Raw genomic sequence first — 16,543 nt, forward strand, 5'->3', positions numbered from 1 at the left:
TATATGTTAAAAAAAGAAAGAAGATAGCAGGAGGGGAAGAATGAAGGGGGGGAAATTGGAGGGGGAGACGAACCAGGAGAGATGATGGACTCTGAAAAACAAACTGAAGGTTCTAGAGGGGAGGGGGGTGGGAGGATGGGTTGGCCTGGTGATGGGTATTGGGGAGGGCACGTATTGCATGGAGCACTGGGTGTTATACACAAACAATGAATCATGGAACACTACGTCAAAAACTAATGATGTAATGTATGGTGATTAACATAACAATAAAAAATTTTAAAAAATGCTCATCATCATTAGCCATCAGGGAAATTCAAATCAAAACCATATTGAGATACCACCTGACACCAGTTAGAATGGCAAAAATTGACAAGGCAAGAAAAAATTGACAAGGCAAGAAACAACTGACAAGGCGGGAGAGGTTGTGGAGAAAGGGGAACCCTCTTACACTGTTGGTGGGGATGCAAGTTGGTACAGCCACTTTGGAAAACAGTGTGGATGTTCCTCAAGACATTAAAAATAGAGCTACCCTATGACCCAGCAATTGCACTCCTGGGTATTTACCCCAAAGACACAGATGTAGTAAAAAGAAGGACCATATGCACCCCAATGTTCAGAGCAGCAATGTTCGCAATAGCCAAACTGTGGAAAGAGCCGAGATGCCCTTCAACAGATGAATGGATAAAGAAGATGTGGTCCATATATACAATGGAATATTACTCAGCCATCAGAAAGGATGAATACCCAACTTTTGCATCAACATGGATGGGACTGGAGGAGATTATGCTAAGTGAAATAAGTCAAGCAGATAAAATCAATTATCATATGGTTTCACTCATTTGTGTAACATAGGGAATAGCATGGCGGACATTAGGAAAAGGAAGGGAAAAATGAAGGGGGTGGGAATCAGAGAGGGAGATGAACCATGAGAGACTATGGACTCCGAGAAACTGAGGGTTTTAGAGGGGAAGGGGTGGGGGGGATGGGTAAGCCCAGTGATGGGTATTAAGGAGGGCATATTGCATGGAGCACTGGGTGTTATACGAAAACAATGAATCATGGAACATTACATCAAAAACTAGTGATGTACTGTATGGTGAGTAACATAATAAAATTAAATTAAAAAAAATAAAATAAAAACACCTGCCCCAGCAAGCTGTCTGACCAGATCACTTTTTTTTTTTTTTTAGAGAGAGGGAGAGAGAGACAGAGGCAGGTGCACATGAGTGGTGGGGGGGGGCAGAACAGAGGGAGAGGGAGAGAGAGAGAATCTTAAGCAGGTTCCATGTTTAGCACGGAGCTGACACAGGGCTCAATCTCATAACCCTGAGATAAGGATCTGAGCCAAAATCAAGAGTCTGACGCTTAACCACCTGAGCCACCCAGGTGCCCCTTACCAGATCACTTTTAATTGGGCTGTGCTCATGGAGATCTGAACAGCATCAGCTGTCGGGTCTGATGCCTACTATTGCCTCTACATCAGGTTTGGTTGAAATCCTCCCATAAATTTAGTGTGTCGCGTGGATTGCAGTATAACCCCCATCATAAAGGCAAACTGAGACTCAGAAAGATTAAGCAATTTCCCAGAGTTGCCCAGTCACTAAGCTGTGGAACCCAGGTGTTCCACACTCAGGCAGTATGGAATTTGAGTCCAAGGGCTTAACCAATCAATATGCTCTCTGCCTCTCTCTGTATTGCTCTGTTATGGAGAAAAGAATGAAAAGGAATAAGAGGAGAGTTACTTTGGCTTGAGTTGGGTAGATTTTCTGTTTGAATGGAACGGTTTCTTTTTCTGAGCTGATCATGCCCACAATCTCCAGATTGTCTGTAAATTCTAGCTTGGCAATTCCTTCAAAGCACTTCTTCAAATGTGGCTGCACGCGGAGGGGGTCCTTTGTCTCTGACAAGATCTCCAGCAGCTCATCATTTGACAGGAAGAAGAACCTGTTTCAAAGCAAAGGAAGATGGCAACTGGAATCTCTTTTGAGAACCTCCTTTCCCAATGAGGTGATACTCCCCAAAAGATAGAGGACACCCTGTGAACACCAGCCATATTCTAGAGTCTTCTTTAAGGCACATTCCCCTTTACCATTTTTCATCTGTGGCATAGAGGGTGGAGACAGCTTTGACTCAGAGCAAGAAAAAGGATGAAAGCTGGTATATATGAGTTTGATATGGTTTGGGGGTGGGGTGCTACCTTTTGGAACAAACCTGGATAGAACAGTGATTCTCAACTTTGGCTGCACTTTAGAATCACCTGTGAAGCTTATTTAAAAAACTCCAATGCCAAGGTTGCACTGCCCAGAGTTTCTAATATAATTGATTTGGGGTTGGGTCTGGGGATTTATATTTTTAAAATCCCAGGTGATTCTAATACACAGTCAGTATTGAGTAGAAGGAGAGAGAAGACCTCCTTATCTTTCCTTATCTCCAGGTATGACATGTTACAGGTGTGAAATAAGAAATATGCTATTAATGAACCTATCTGATGTGTACAACAAAGGCAAAAGGAAATGTAGGTAAAATTAAATTTCCTTACATTTTGCAGCCCATTGACAAATACTTGAGACACACAGAGTATGACATTCCTCCAGGAACTCACAACTGTCTTAATGTTAATGCTTTGCTAGAGGCAAAAAGCAACCTTCTTGACAATAGCCAGACCTCCAAGATCCTGTAAGTCTTCTTTAACATATGACAATCCTTTCAGAAACTTCCTTTGTCTCTACCCCAACCCCCAAATTTAAAAGTATACAACCAATCGCTCCTCACAATCTCAGGGCAGCTCTTTCTGCCCATGGGTCCTGTCCCTGTGCTTTAATAAAACCACCGTTTTGCACCAAAAACGACTCAAGAATTCTTTCTTGACTGTTTGCTCCTGGACCCCACAACACATCACATCACTATCTACATGTTGACCATGTTAAAGTTAGAAATGATAAGCTCATTCTCTTGCTCAGACCCTTCAAGCAGCAACCACAAACCTTCAGGAAATGTTAAAGGTATAAATGTCTACTGTAACCACCAAGCTGAAAGTCCCATAACGGAGGGACCACACGATTATGGTCTTCACTGTATATGGTGGATTATAAAAATGGCCACAATATTTATGGCTCCTCTCTATAAGAGGTAGAGTGATATGAGGAATTCTTAATCTCAGGAAACAAACTGAGGGTTGCTGGAGTGGTGGGGGGTGGGAGGGATGGGGTGGCTGGGTGATAGACATTGGGGAGGGTATGTGCTATGGTGAGCACTGTGAATTGTGGAAGACTGTTGAATCACAGACCTGTACCTCTGAAACAAATAATACATTATATGTTAAAAAAAAAAAGATAGGAAGGGAAAAATGAAGGCGGGGATATCAGAGGGGGAGACGAACCCATGAGAGACTATGGACTCTGAGAAACAAACTGAGGGTTCTAGAGGGGAGGGGAGGTGGGGGGATGGGTTAGCCTGGTGATGGGTATTAAAGAGGGCAAGTATTGAATGCAGCACTGGGTGTTATACACAAACAATGAATCATGGAACACTACATTAAAAAAAAAAAAAGAGGTAGAGTCCGTTTTCACATGTCTCAAACCTGGCCTGGCTCTGGGTCCTGCTTTGGCCAAAAGACTGTAGCAAACATGAATTTGTGCAAGTTCCAAGCCTAGACATCAAGAAACCTTAAAGCTTCCACTCTTGCTGGCCTTGGGAACCCTGCGACCACCACTACATGAATAAATCCAGGCTAGCTTTCTGGAGGATGAAAGACATGTCGCCCAACTATCCTGGTTGTCCCAGCCAAAAGGAAGCCAAGCACTAGACAAGTGATTGAGGCCATCAACTACCAGCTGACTCTAGTCACATGAATGAGCCCTCATGAGACCAGAGGAATCATCCAGCTGAGACCAGAGGAACCACCTGGCTAGACCAGAAGAACCATCCACCTGAGCCCAGCCCTATTTGCAAACCCACAGAATTGTGAGCTAAATAAATAGTTGCTGTTTTAAGCTTCTAAGTTTTGGGGAGGTTTGTTACACAGCAAAGCAAACTAATGCATTATAGCTCCAGTGTTGAGCACGTAGGAAGAGCTCAATAATTATTTGTTGGCTAACTTACCAATACCTAATGATATCAATATCTCCCACTGCCAAGTAAAATTCAAACAGGTGATCTCTATGGATTCATCATGTGTGATAATGAATAAGGCTCAACGGCATTAAGAATAATTATTAAAAAAATTGTATAACTTAATTTAGCAATCTGTATTTTCAAGATACAATTAATTTCAAATATGTGAACTGATTCAATAACATTTTCCAAAGTGTTTTCTCAGAGTGCTTGACTTTATTCTATAAAAATGCATAAACACACATTGAATGTGTGTGTGTGTGTGTGTGTGTGTGTGTGTGTGTGTGTGTGTGTGTGACTTAGGGAGCAAATGAGGCTCAGAGAGGTTAAATAACTCACTATTTTATACAGACTGCATGGATTGAATTCTAGCTTGTCCATTTACCAGTCTTGTGTTTTCTGGCAAGTTACTATTAGGCAGATAATAATAATGCTTCCAACCTCATAGGATTATTGTGAGTTTAAATAAGTTAATACAGGTAAGGCACTTAGGGCAGTGTCCTGACATATGGTAAATACTGTGGTAGTGTTGACTATTGTTTATATTTTTATAAGGAATAACAGTAGTGGGAATAGGACTAAAAGCCCAAATCTCAGGGGTTTCCTCTTCCTAAGTTTTGTGCTTTCAAATCGAGGTTCCTTCCACTATTTGTGCTGTATTCATGCTGTCCAATCCTAAGGCCATTAGTCAGCCATATATGGCTATCTACATCACAAAATTAATATTAAATAAATTAAAAATTTACCTTCTCAGGCACACCAGGACATTTCCGAATCCTACACAAATAACTTTTTAAAAACTTGTGGTGGAAAGCAAGAAACTAACTTTGTCTCCATATAAGGGAACACTAAAATTTACTTTTCTTAAAAGCACATTGGGATCAAACCTACATCCAAATGACATGGAGTGACCATCTACGTGAACTAGACATGGACAGATTATCAGGAGCGAGGACCCTCTTTTCTGGAACCAGCCCTCTAAAATGACTTTGACTTTTATGCAGAAGAACACTGGTTCTTATGGGGAAAAAAAGAGTCAAATATTTATAAACATACCCACCAGAAACTACAACATTTGATGGCAAAAATATTCAACTGACATTTCTTAAACAGTTTGGACAGCCAAATGCTTTACATGCATTATTTCATTGATCTACACAAATATATGAGTAAGAGCCATTATTATATTTCTATTTTACAGTGGAGAACCTGAGGCTCAGATAGATTTGCTGAAGGTCTCAAGATTAATAAGTCAAAGAGCTGGGACTCAAACCAAGGTCTGTTTAACTCCAAAGTCTAGGCTCTTAATCATGACTACTATATCCCTTCAGTTGGGCATTTGACCATGATGGATGGCCAAGGTGTGGATTTGGCCCCTGGTAGTGTCCATTCAACCTCATTCTAAATAATGACCATGAAGACATACCCTCCCCCTGAGAGCTGTCTTGTGGAGAATGGAGAACTGGGAAAGACTATGAAATAGGTTGGTAGTAGCCAACTCTCAGGATGAAAAAATGTAGTTCTACCTATAAATGGGTCAAAAAGGCAACTCCAAACAAAAGAACAATACTGAATACCTGGGAAAAAATAGTCTCTTCTTCTCCAAGTAATCATTCAGCCCCTTCTGGATGTCCTCCAGTAGAAGGTTGGCTTCTTGAAGCTTCTCAGCCATCCGTGGCTGATCTGCTGCCACCAGAACCCTGGTATCTTTCATCTAGTTTTCATCAAAAAAAGTGAGAATCACCATGGGGTTCCCAGATTCTGAGACCGATCATTGTAATGAGTGTATGACCAGTCCATCAACTACTGACCTCCCTGCCCAGCTAATTTAGCCTCCTAATCCCACAAGCGTGAATGCTCATACAACATGATCCTGTTCCTCAGGTCATGGTTGACTCCCTCCTTCTACAAAAACCTTCCATTTTGTACAACTCCTTGGAGTGTCCCTTTATTTGTTAGGACGCTGCCTGATTTATGAATTAATGAAGCCAATTCAATCTTTAAAGTCTAAAATCAGCGAGTTTGATCTTTAAAATCTAAAATCAGTTGAATTTGTGTTACTTAATCCTTGCAACCAAAGAGTCTGAACTAATACAGAGTTAGAGGAAGCAGGGTATCATGAAAACTGGCTCTACTTGCTGGGCAATATAAGTGCCCGCTAGAGCAGATAAATTTTCTTGAGATAAATTCGGTACAAGGGAGCCTCAGTTGAGCACACTTGACTTCAAAAAGGAAAAAGATATCATCTCTTTTTTTTTTTTTTAAGGTTTTATTTATTTGACAGAGAGAAAGACAGCGAGAGAGGGAACACAAGCAGGGGGAGTGGGAGAGGGAGAAGCAGGCTTCCCGGGGAGCAGGGAGCCCGACACGGGGCTCGATCCCAGGACCCTGGGATCATGACCTGAGCAGAAGGTAGACGCTTAATGACTGAGCCACCCAGGCGCCCCAAGATATCATCTCTTAATAGATACTCCTGATTGCCTTGTATGCCCAGTGAACTCATCCTTCAAGGCTTGTTTCCAATGTCGCCCCCTTTGGAGGCCTTCCTTGACACTCCCAGACAACTATACCACTCTCCTGTGTTCTAAAAGCTATTTGTATATACTTCTACTATAGCTCTCCTATTTACCTAAGACTCTCTCCTCACAAGACAGTGAATTCTATGAAGGCAGAAATCACATTCTAGGCATCTTCAAGTATTTTCTGACTGTTAATTCAATGCTGGGTATTGAATATTAAACAAATATTAAACATTTGTTTAATAAGTAACTGAATATGGAGGAGAATTTGAATTCTAAAATGATCCTCAGTCTATGAAAGTTTTATTGCATTATCCTGTGAGAGAGTCTCCTACCTTGTTAGGAATGAGAGCTAAATTATACAGACTGCTAACAGTTGCCTCTTGGGAGGTGGGCTTTCAAAAGGCCTCCATTCTCTGTATTACATAGTTCTAGGTTCCAATTTTTAGTAACAATAAGTTTCAAAATTATAAAAAAATTTATAAAAATATAGAAAAAGTCTAGTTTACTTATACATTTCAAGGGATATGGCTATGATGCACAATGAGGAACATCTGTATGGCATCCCACATTCCTGATGGTGAGGTGTGCTAGGCAGTAAAAACTTACTGCATGGGACATGAGTGATTTCCAGTAACTATCAATGATGGCAAATTTCCTGCCTTCTTCTGGCATCTGGGCTATGATGTCCTCTGAACTGAAGATCGGTTCCAGGTACAACCAGGTGGCTTGGCATTTCAACCAGGCATCCAAAATTTCCTGCACACGAACCAGCTTTTCTTCCCACTTCTGTGAATTTAGCATTTCATATCTGAGTCATTAATCTGCCACTCTGCAACACAAGCCCACTGACTGAACAAATTGGATGGATTCATTCATTTATTTGCTCATTCACTTGTTTAGCAAATTCTTATTCAGTATTTGCCCTTATGTTCTGGTCATTGTTCTAGGCAACATGGATTCAGCAATGAAAGTAACCAACAAGAGTCCTTGCCCTCATGTAGTTCTTTTTCTAGTGGAATAATAATAATAATAGGCGCCACAATGCTTACCCTGTGACAAGTGACGGTCTGAGTGCTTTATATATGTGAAACCAATTAATCCAACGATTTATGAGGGAGATATTATTATAAATCTCATTGTACAGATGCAGAAATGGACATACAACAGTTCAAGTAACTTGTCCAAGGTCACACAAGGGGTGAAGCCAGAATCTGAACCCAGGCAGTCTGGCTCCAGAGTCTGTGCCCTTAGCCATTTCCATAAACAATGAGCAGAGGAGGCCAAGCCCATACCCTTGTGTAGTTTACATTCTAGATTACTCTAGCCCATAAAATACTTTCCAAATGTATTTTTATTCAGAGCATTAAAATCATCTCATCTTCTCTTTTGGCAGACTGTTGCAAAGGCTCAGCGTGCCATATGGTTACTTGGATGGTTATTGCTTTCAGTCTTGTGTTATTTATTTTTCCAATCAGGAAAAACTGAGCTTCTTTGTTAACTGAACTTAAAAACCTTCTCCCTCCTCCAACAAACCCAAAGCTAATGAGACATCACAAACCTTCAACCTCATTCCTCTTACCCGGCATTCTGCTTCTATTGGTTTGATGAATGGGGAGCCACACATGGTCTGGGTCTTTATCACGTGATCATCAAGTAACAGCTGAATGTCATCAACTGCGCACAAGATGCTTGTATCCTGCAAAGAAAGATTTCCTGAGCTGTCAAAACCACAAGACCCCCCACTTTTCATGCTGATCTCCAAAAGCCCCACAGTTCAGATATCCACCCAAGTGGGGCAGAAATCTGTCTCACAGAGGATGGAATTTCTATTTTCTTCCTTCAAAGTGTTCCTTTTTTTTTTTAAGATTTTATTTATGAGAGAGAGAGAGCACACAAGCAGGGGGAGGGGTAGGAGGAGAGGGAGAAGCAGGCTCCCCACTGAGTAGGGGGCCCAACGTGAGGCTGGATCCCAGGACCCCAGGATCATGGACCTGAGGCAGATGATTAACTGACTGAGCCACCCAGACACCCTTCCCTGAAAGTTTTCTTAAAGACATTTATTCTCGACCTCCTTTGCAGAAATCAAATACGGTCCCAGCCCATACCTGCAACTAGTATCTGTTGGGGATGGGGTGGGGGAGGGGGAGCATGTTCTATTCCTTTCTCTATGTTCCTACTTCCTTGTCCACTTGCTTTGCTGGCAACCTGATCCTCAGGTAGGATCAACTGCTAATCTGACTGGCCCTTGACCTGTGGTTCCTAAACTGTGTGCCGAGGGGCTCCTGGGCACTGCAGCAAACTCAGCAGTTTCATTCAAAAAGGAAATACAAATGTTTTTTTCTTTCAATTTATATGTATTTTTAAAAAACAGTTGTTGATAGGATACAAATACTTACTAAAGTTGTTTGAACCTAATTACTTCATAAACAAAGCTGTTAGGAATTTCTTTGGGCCCAGGGAGGGGAACTATGAAAAAAGTACTAAGACACAAAAGGCACCACAAACAGAAAAAAGTTTGGGAACCTCTGCCTATACTCTAAGGGGGCCATTTTTTACTAGTCGTTCAGGTTACTGTGCCTTGAAGGTCAGAGCTCCTATGAATGGCACTCTTTCTCCTGGGCCACCTTGGTGAGCAAGCTGAGAAGGGTCTGCCCCTCTCTGGCAGGTCTGGCCTTTCTGGCTCTGTTTTCACTTCCTTGAAGCCTACATCTGGATGGTTAAATTGGGGCTAGGATATATTCTCTCATCTACCTTCTACCAGTAGCTCTGCACTGGAAGGTGTGTCTAGTTCTTAATAAAATGATACTGTGACTCCCTTCCACTGTCAATCCTTGTCTATTAGCTGCATCACTCAAAAACTCTCAAGATGGGCCAGGTGCAACTGAGCTGTTCCCAGGTTCCCCAGCTCAACCCCTCACCCCAGCCCAACAGCCTCCAGCAATATCTAATCCCATCAGGTGGTGTGGCACCAAGCTGCTGGTACCCTCAGTTGCCTGGTCTTGCTGAGAGAGGCCCCAGTTCTTTTCCCTTCCATTGGCTCAGCTCCAGTTCTTATCCACATGAAATCAAGGCATCGCGACCATTCAAAGTAAACCAGTGGAGAAGTCACAAAAAGGTAACATGCAGCCTGGGGGACAGGGAGATTCTCAATCTGCACTGCACGTTAGAAAAAACAGAGGTGCCTGAAAAATATATATATGTATTTTGTTTTGAGATGCTTTAAGCATTGTTTACCCAGGTATGCTTCTTCTTCTTTTTTAATAAAGATTTTATTTATTTATTTGACAGAGAGAGACACAGCGAGAGAGGGAACACAAGCAGGGGGAGTGGGAGAGGGAGAAACAGGCTTCCCGCAGAGCAGGGAGCCCGATGTGGGACCATGACCTGAGCGGAAGGCAGATGCTTAATGACTGAGCCACCTAGGCGCCCCTACCCAGGTATGCTTCTGAAGGACAGGGGTGGGGAAGCCCTCCCTGGGGTGTGCTAGTTCAGCAGTCTTGTTCAGTTCCTTTTCACTGAGAAAGCTTGTTGCTCTGAATCAAAAGGCCTTTCTCATTTAAAAAATGCACCCTTCCTGTGGGGCCTAGAAGAAAGAATAACTGGCACATGAAGGCAGATGGGTGGACACAATCTAATGCACAGCATAGTGATTATAGACAACAAGGCCGCATTAAAAACTCCAAAGTTGCTAAGAGACTGATCCTAATTGTTCCCACCACAAAAAAGAAATGATAATTATGTGACATCACAGTGCTAGCTAACACTAGGGTGGTGATCATATTGTAATACATAAATGTATCAAATCAACACTTGTGCACGTTAAATGTGTACAATGTTGCATGTCAATTATATCTCAATAAAAATAAATTACAAAAAAAAAAAGATGTTAGGGATCCTTCCTTCCTGAGCTCTCTTGCAATTCTGAATGACTCCACTCTGTAAGCTACTACATAATAAACGGGCTGCTCTCAGGGGGCTGGGCAGTGGGACTGCCACTCACGGTGTCCCTGTACTTCACGAAGTTGAATGTCATGTTAACCCAATCTGACTTCATTTTCTCCAAGTTTTTCTCCAGAGAGTATTCCTTACTGGCGGCTGCACCAATGGGCTCCAGTCTAAAGAGAACACAGCAACAGCAATGTCAACGGGAGGAGGGCAATGAAAACACAGCAAAGGAGGAATTTTGGTTCACCCCGAAGACAAATTCAAAAGGCCCTTAATTTTACTAAAATGTTTACTATCCAACTCTAAGATGTGCCAGCTAGCTCCAATGTTTCGCAAGGTTTCTTATCCTCTGTGCTAGCAGCCTGTGGGTTGTTTTGGGCTGAATTGTTTTTTCCCCCAAAATCATGTTTTGATGTCCTAAACCCCAGTATCCTAGAATGTGAGATTCCCTCTTTGAGATAGGGTCTTTAATGAGGTAGTTCAGTTACTGAGGAACATATAGAGTGGTTGATCACTATTTTGTACACCTGAAACTAATATAACACTGTGTTAACTATACTGGAATTAAAATTTTATTATTTTTAAAATTTTTTATTTAAATTCAATTACAACATACAGTACATCATTAGTTTCAGATGGAGTGTTCAATAACTTATCAGTTGCATATAACACCCAGTGCTCATCACACTGGAATTAAAATTTTACAAAAGAGGTAGTTTAGTTAAAATGAGGTCATTAGGGTGGGTCCTAATCCAATATGACTGGTGTCCTTATAAGAAAAGGAGATTAAGACGGACACACGCAGAGGGAAAACCATGTGAGGATACAGGGAGAAGGTAGCCTTCTGCAAGCGAAAAAGAGAGACCTCAGAAGAAACCAATTCTGCCAATGCCTTGATCTTGAACTTCCAGCCTCAAGAACTAGGAGAAAATATTTCTGTTGTTTAAGCCACCCAGTCATTATAGCAGCCCTAGCAAGCTAATACAGGGTGGATAATTAATTCTTTGTTGGGAGAGGGGGGCTGTCCTGTACATTGTAGGATCTTCAGTAGCATCCCTGGGCTCTACTCACGAGATGCCAGTAGCAGACTCCCCATGTTCCCACCTCTTGTCAGTTGTGGCAACCAAAAATGTCTCCAAATATTGTCAAATGTCTCCTAGTGGGGGTGGGGATGTCCCCAGTTGTGGGGTTCAAACTCACAACCCCAAGATCAAGTCACATGCTCTACCAACTGAACCAGCCAGGTACCCCCGTCCCTACCTTTTTAAAAACCACTGCTATTTTTCCTGATATGCTGGGTCCACATCTATAGCCCCTCTGTTCCATAGAAAGGGGAAAGACAAGTTCCTTTCTTTTTGTTTCCACAAGGAGAGATGGGTCCTAAACTCGGGTTGGCCTGGGAATTGGGAAGAACCTGGAAGCCAAGTTCTTGGAAGGAGAAGGAGGGATTATTCTCTCTGCCTCAGCACTTGTCTTTCATTGCAAGCCCAACTGCAGAAGAGACAATCTGGTCTTTACAGGAAACCGAAGCCCAGATGAAGCAAGTGATGTGCCCAGAGCCACACTTGCAGCTGGGGAGTGCTGGTACCAGGTCTAGACACCAGTTCCTCTGGCTTTTGATCCAATGTTTCTTCCTCCCCCACAATGTGCCTTTTCCTCTCTCCTTGTCAGAAGGAGCAAGAGAATTATTCACATGTAGTCAGCCAAATAGGGCCAACTAAACAGAGCTGAGAACCCTCATACAGCCTCATTCAGAGCAGTGGATGAGGCACATTCCCAAGAATGACTAATCAAGACCTCCGCAGCAGGGTCATCATCCTAAATGTGGCCTTCTTGGGAGATGACCACAATGAGTGTGCATGTAGGAAATAATTAATAGAGGCAGGTGCCAACCCAGGTGGGTGTGACACAAGGAGGCTAGCTGTGTGGCTGTGACCAAGTCACTTGACAGGCTTTCAGTCCCCATCTGCATACATCAGGGGTTGCTGGTATAATTAAGTGAAATGTTTGCAACATGCTTTATGACTTATAATTATGCAAATAATAGCACAGGGGAAGGACTAATGAGTTTGGGAGTCCTTGAGGGCCGTCAAGAGTTGACCTTACCCAAATGTGCTAAAGCAGCTCATGAACTGTGTGCCACGTGATAAAGCTGCATTAACTATGGGATGGTGGGGCACAGGTGGACGTCACATCTCACTCACAGGTAGTGGCCGAGAACTTCGATGTTAACTCAGTTCAGGTTACATGCCTTATGTCACAATCCCCACCATAACTCTAATCAGCCAGCTACTATTCTTCCCATTTTACAGATAAGGAGACTGAGACACACAGAGGTAAACAACTTAGCCAAGGTGTCACCACATTTGGGTTTGTCACAGTTGAGCCCACTGGCATGGGAAGTGGCAGAGCTGCTGTGTGTTTGCTTGGTTTCGGTCTCCTTAGATGGGTTTATTCTTTAGGCAGTACAGGGTAATGGTTAAGGCTCTGGAGTCAGCCAAGTCTGGGCTCAGGTCTTGGTTCTTTCGGTTACTACTGTGACCTCTGGCTAGTTACCTAATCATTCGAATCAACTTATTTCCTCATCTGTAAAACAGGAATAATAATAGTAGCTACAGTATTAGGTTATAGTGATGGAGAAGTTGGTTAATGTTTATTAAATGCTTGGTGCAGGATAAATGTTCAATAGTTGGTATCTCTTGGAAATATCTTAAAGGGGGAAAATGTGGCCTTTTAATGAAATAACTTACACCTGGTAGAAAGGCTCATGTCTCCAGGCCGCTCCTCGAAGAGAGCCTGTAATGGTGGTATTGAGGGCCTGGGAGCACCTTAGATTAGACCCATTATCCCCACAAGAATAGAGAAGGGATTCCAAACTCTGTCATGCATCAGAATCACCTGGAGCAGTGCTGCCCATTTGAAATAAATACCTCACTTTAAAGTTTCCAGGCACAATATTTTTAAAAAGTAAAAAAGAAATGGGAAATTACTTTTAATAATTTAACAATTTAACACAGTGTATCCAAAATATTATCATTTCAACATGTTACCAATATTAAAACTTATTAGATTTTTTTTTTTTTAAAGATTTTATTTATTTATTCATGAGAGAGAGATTGAGAGAGAGGCAGAGGGAGAAGCAGGCTCCCAAGGAGCAGGGAGCCCGATGCGGGACTCGATCCCAGGACCCTGGGATCATGACCTGAGCCGAAGGCAGACGCTTAACCATCTGAGCCACCCAGGCGCCCTGGTTTTTTTTTTTTTTCCCCTTAATAAGACTTTGAAATCCAGCCCCTGTTTATACTTCCAGCATCTCTAGCTCAGAATAGTTTCATTTCAAGGGCTCAGTAATAGGTGGCTGGTGGCTCCTGTACTGGAAGTGCTGACCTGAAAAACTGGTTAAAACACAGACTTCAGGGTCTATGCCCAGAATTTGTGATTCAGCAGACTGGGGTGGGGCCTGGGAACATGCATTTCTAACAAGTTCCCAGGTGACGCCGATGCAGCTGGTGTGGGGCCACGCCCAGAGAAGCATGTGTGTTGAGTTAGACCTGAACCCAGCTGTCTAACAGGGATTCTGGTCCAGGAAATACAGCATCTCCCATCCTCAGCCCTGAAGGAGGTGTGGACAAACCATCAGAGTCCTCAGAATATCTGGTCCTAAAAACAACAATTCTAATAGCACCGATTCCTGCACACAGACTCCAGGGGCATTTGGAGAAAAGGAGAAAGCAAGTGAAGAATTCTCTCACTTGACCCTGTTTCTTGGACTCCTAAGGGCTCAAAGAGCCACTCCTGTTTACTGTTGTTTGTTTAAAAGGGGAAACCGAAGCCCAGAAAGGTGAAATGGTTTTACCTGAAGTCACTGAGACCTGGGCTTGGAGCTCAGTTTCCAAGAACTTTTTTTTTTTTTTTTAATTTCCCTTTGAAATAAAATCTTCGACTCAATTTTCTAGTCACAATCCGTCATCCACTCAGCAACTGAAAGTGAGTTTCACCAATAGCTAGTCACTTGAGGGGGAGGTTACTAAAAACACTTAAGTCACCCTGAACCAGAAGGAGAAAAACAGCCTGATAGGAGGCCAGTCATATCCTGTGGGAAGTCAGATACTCTGACTGAAAAGGTTCCTCAAGCAGGGAAGAGGAGTCTTACTTGTCAACGAATTTGCCGAACCCGTATTCCAGCATATTTGAGAGGCAAGTTGTTTCTGTGGGTTTTATTTCAGAGCCGACAATCTCACTGATCTGCAGAAAAGAGAGGAAAACAAATGCGTATTGTCCAAGGTAGTAGCACTGGCCAGTAGATTTTCCATGGTGATGGAAATGTTCTACTCTGCACCGTCCCTTACAGTAGCCGCCGTCGCATTTGGCCATTGAACCCTGGAAATGTGGCCAGTGTGATGGAAGAACTGATTTTTAATTTTTATTTTGTTTTACTTAAATTCAAATAGATGTGTAAATAGCTAGTGGCTATTGAATTGGATGGTGCAGGTCTAAAAATGTGGGAGGCAGCCTAGGGCCCACATTGCATTCTATCTGGTTTACTGGGGATCACTGCCCACCACCACTTGCCTAGTGCCAACTTGTGAGCACCCTGTCGGGTGGAACCGGATCTGGTTTGTTTTTGTGCTCCTAGAGCCTAGTGCAAAGTCTGGTCTATGACAGAAGCTGCAGTAAGTGTTTGCTGAGTAAAAGGAGAGAGTCATGAGTATATGGGATAGGCAGACCCCCCAATTCTGCAATCTGAGGATGCTGGGAAGGGAGGAACCCTCTGCCCAAATATCTTCCTTTCCACCCCAGCATGCTAAATTGGTGGAATGGTTAGCACTCATTGTGCCCATGCCTTTGGTGTAAATACTACCCCAAGCTTGTTTTTTTAAGTGAAAATAACCCTGAAGGAGGTCTCACGTGAAGTCTCTGATGGATTTGAACACTTCTCTCAAGGACTGAGAGATCTGGGGAGGATGAGGATTCCATGCGCTCAAGAGGAGTAGGAAGACCTGAAGGAGAATGAGGCTCTAGGAGAAACCTCACCTACTGCCCCATTTTGTCTCTGTCCAGCCCCAGGAGGACTACGGGATGTCTGAGCAAGAAGGAATATGAGAGCTGGGGCCTGTTCTATCTTATTTAACCATGTGTCCCTAGGAGTGGCATTTAATAGGCATCAGTAACTATTATGGAATGAAAGCAGGGCCTGAGGACACCTGGAGGACCCCTAAGATAATGGAAATCATAGAATTAATTAACATTTATTGAGGGCCACTATGAAGTAGGCAGTGTTTTAAGAACTTTATGCACTTATTTCATCCCCCCAATATGATGTGGAAGATACTAATGTATTATTATTCCTGTTTTACATATAAGGAAACTGAGACAAAGAAAATAAGCATCTTGTCCAAGACCATTCGGCTAATAAATGGCAGAATTGGGACTTGGACCCAGTTCTGCCTAAAAAGATCTTCTCCATCATATCTAGTGGGTCTCTCAGGTCTTCTATGTATAGTTGTGAGGGTTATACACTGCATAACTCTAAAAAATACATTTCACACTGTAGTTCACAAAAACTGCATTCCCCAGAGTTGTGGAGTGTACAACCTGCACAACTGTTCCTGGTGACCCTGGACTTTGATTTATTCTCTAATACCTGAAAGTACACCTTAGAACACATACTCTCTCTAGGATTAAATGACATAACTATGCAAAGGACTTGGCATAGTACTTGGCCCATAGGAAAGACTCAGAGATTGGTAGTTTTGGGTTTTTTTAATTGCTTTTGTTAATTACAGAGACTAACAAAGCATCTGGTTTTCTAATTCAAAGAGAATGAGAGAGAGAGAGAATTGGTTGCTCTGTCCAATATGGAGCCGCTAGCTTCTTGTGGCTATTGAGTACTTGAAATGTGACTAGCCCAAACTGAGATGTGCTCTAAGTGTGAAAGCATACCACATTTCAAGAACTTAGTA

At 42.6% G+C, this 16,543-nt stretch overlaps 1 protein-coding gene across 1 annotated transcript in view; it reads right to left on the reverse strand.

Moving 5' to 3' along the window:
- Positions 1 to 1,546: 1,546 nt before the first annotated feature.
- The window catches only part of LOC145721567 (dynein axonemal heavy chain 3-like), a 60,665-nt gene continuing 45,668 nt past the window's right edge, over positions 1,547 to 16,543 (reverse strand). The window contains exons 19-24 of the mRNA XM_081819878.1: positions 14,734 to 14,825; positions 10,636 to 10,750; positions 8,215 to 8,331; positions 7,242 to 7,421; positions 5,691 to 5,827; positions 1,547 to 1,944 (exon numbers count right to left, since the gene is read on the reverse strand). Of these exons, the coding sequence (XP_081676004.1) occupies positions 1,668 to 1,944; positions 5,691 to 5,827; positions 7,242 to 7,421; positions 8,215 to 8,331; positions 10,636 to 10,750; positions 14,734 to 14,825 (918 nt within the window). The 3' untranslated portion in view covers positions 1,547 to 1,667. The remainder of the gene's footprint in view (positions 1,945 to 5,690; positions 5,828 to 7,241; positions 7,422 to 8,214; positions 8,332 to 10,635; positions 10,751 to 14,733; positions 14,826 to 16,543) is intronic.

This window comes from Leptonychotes weddellii, chromosome 5 (genome assembly GCF_054177405.1).
Source record: "Leptonychotes weddellii isolate Sample4059 chromosome 5, ASM5417740v2, whole genome shotgun sequence".
In the NCBI taxonomy this organism is placed as follows: Eukaryota; Metazoa; Chordata; class Mammalia; order Carnivora; family Phocidae; genus Leptonychotes; species Leptonychotes weddellii.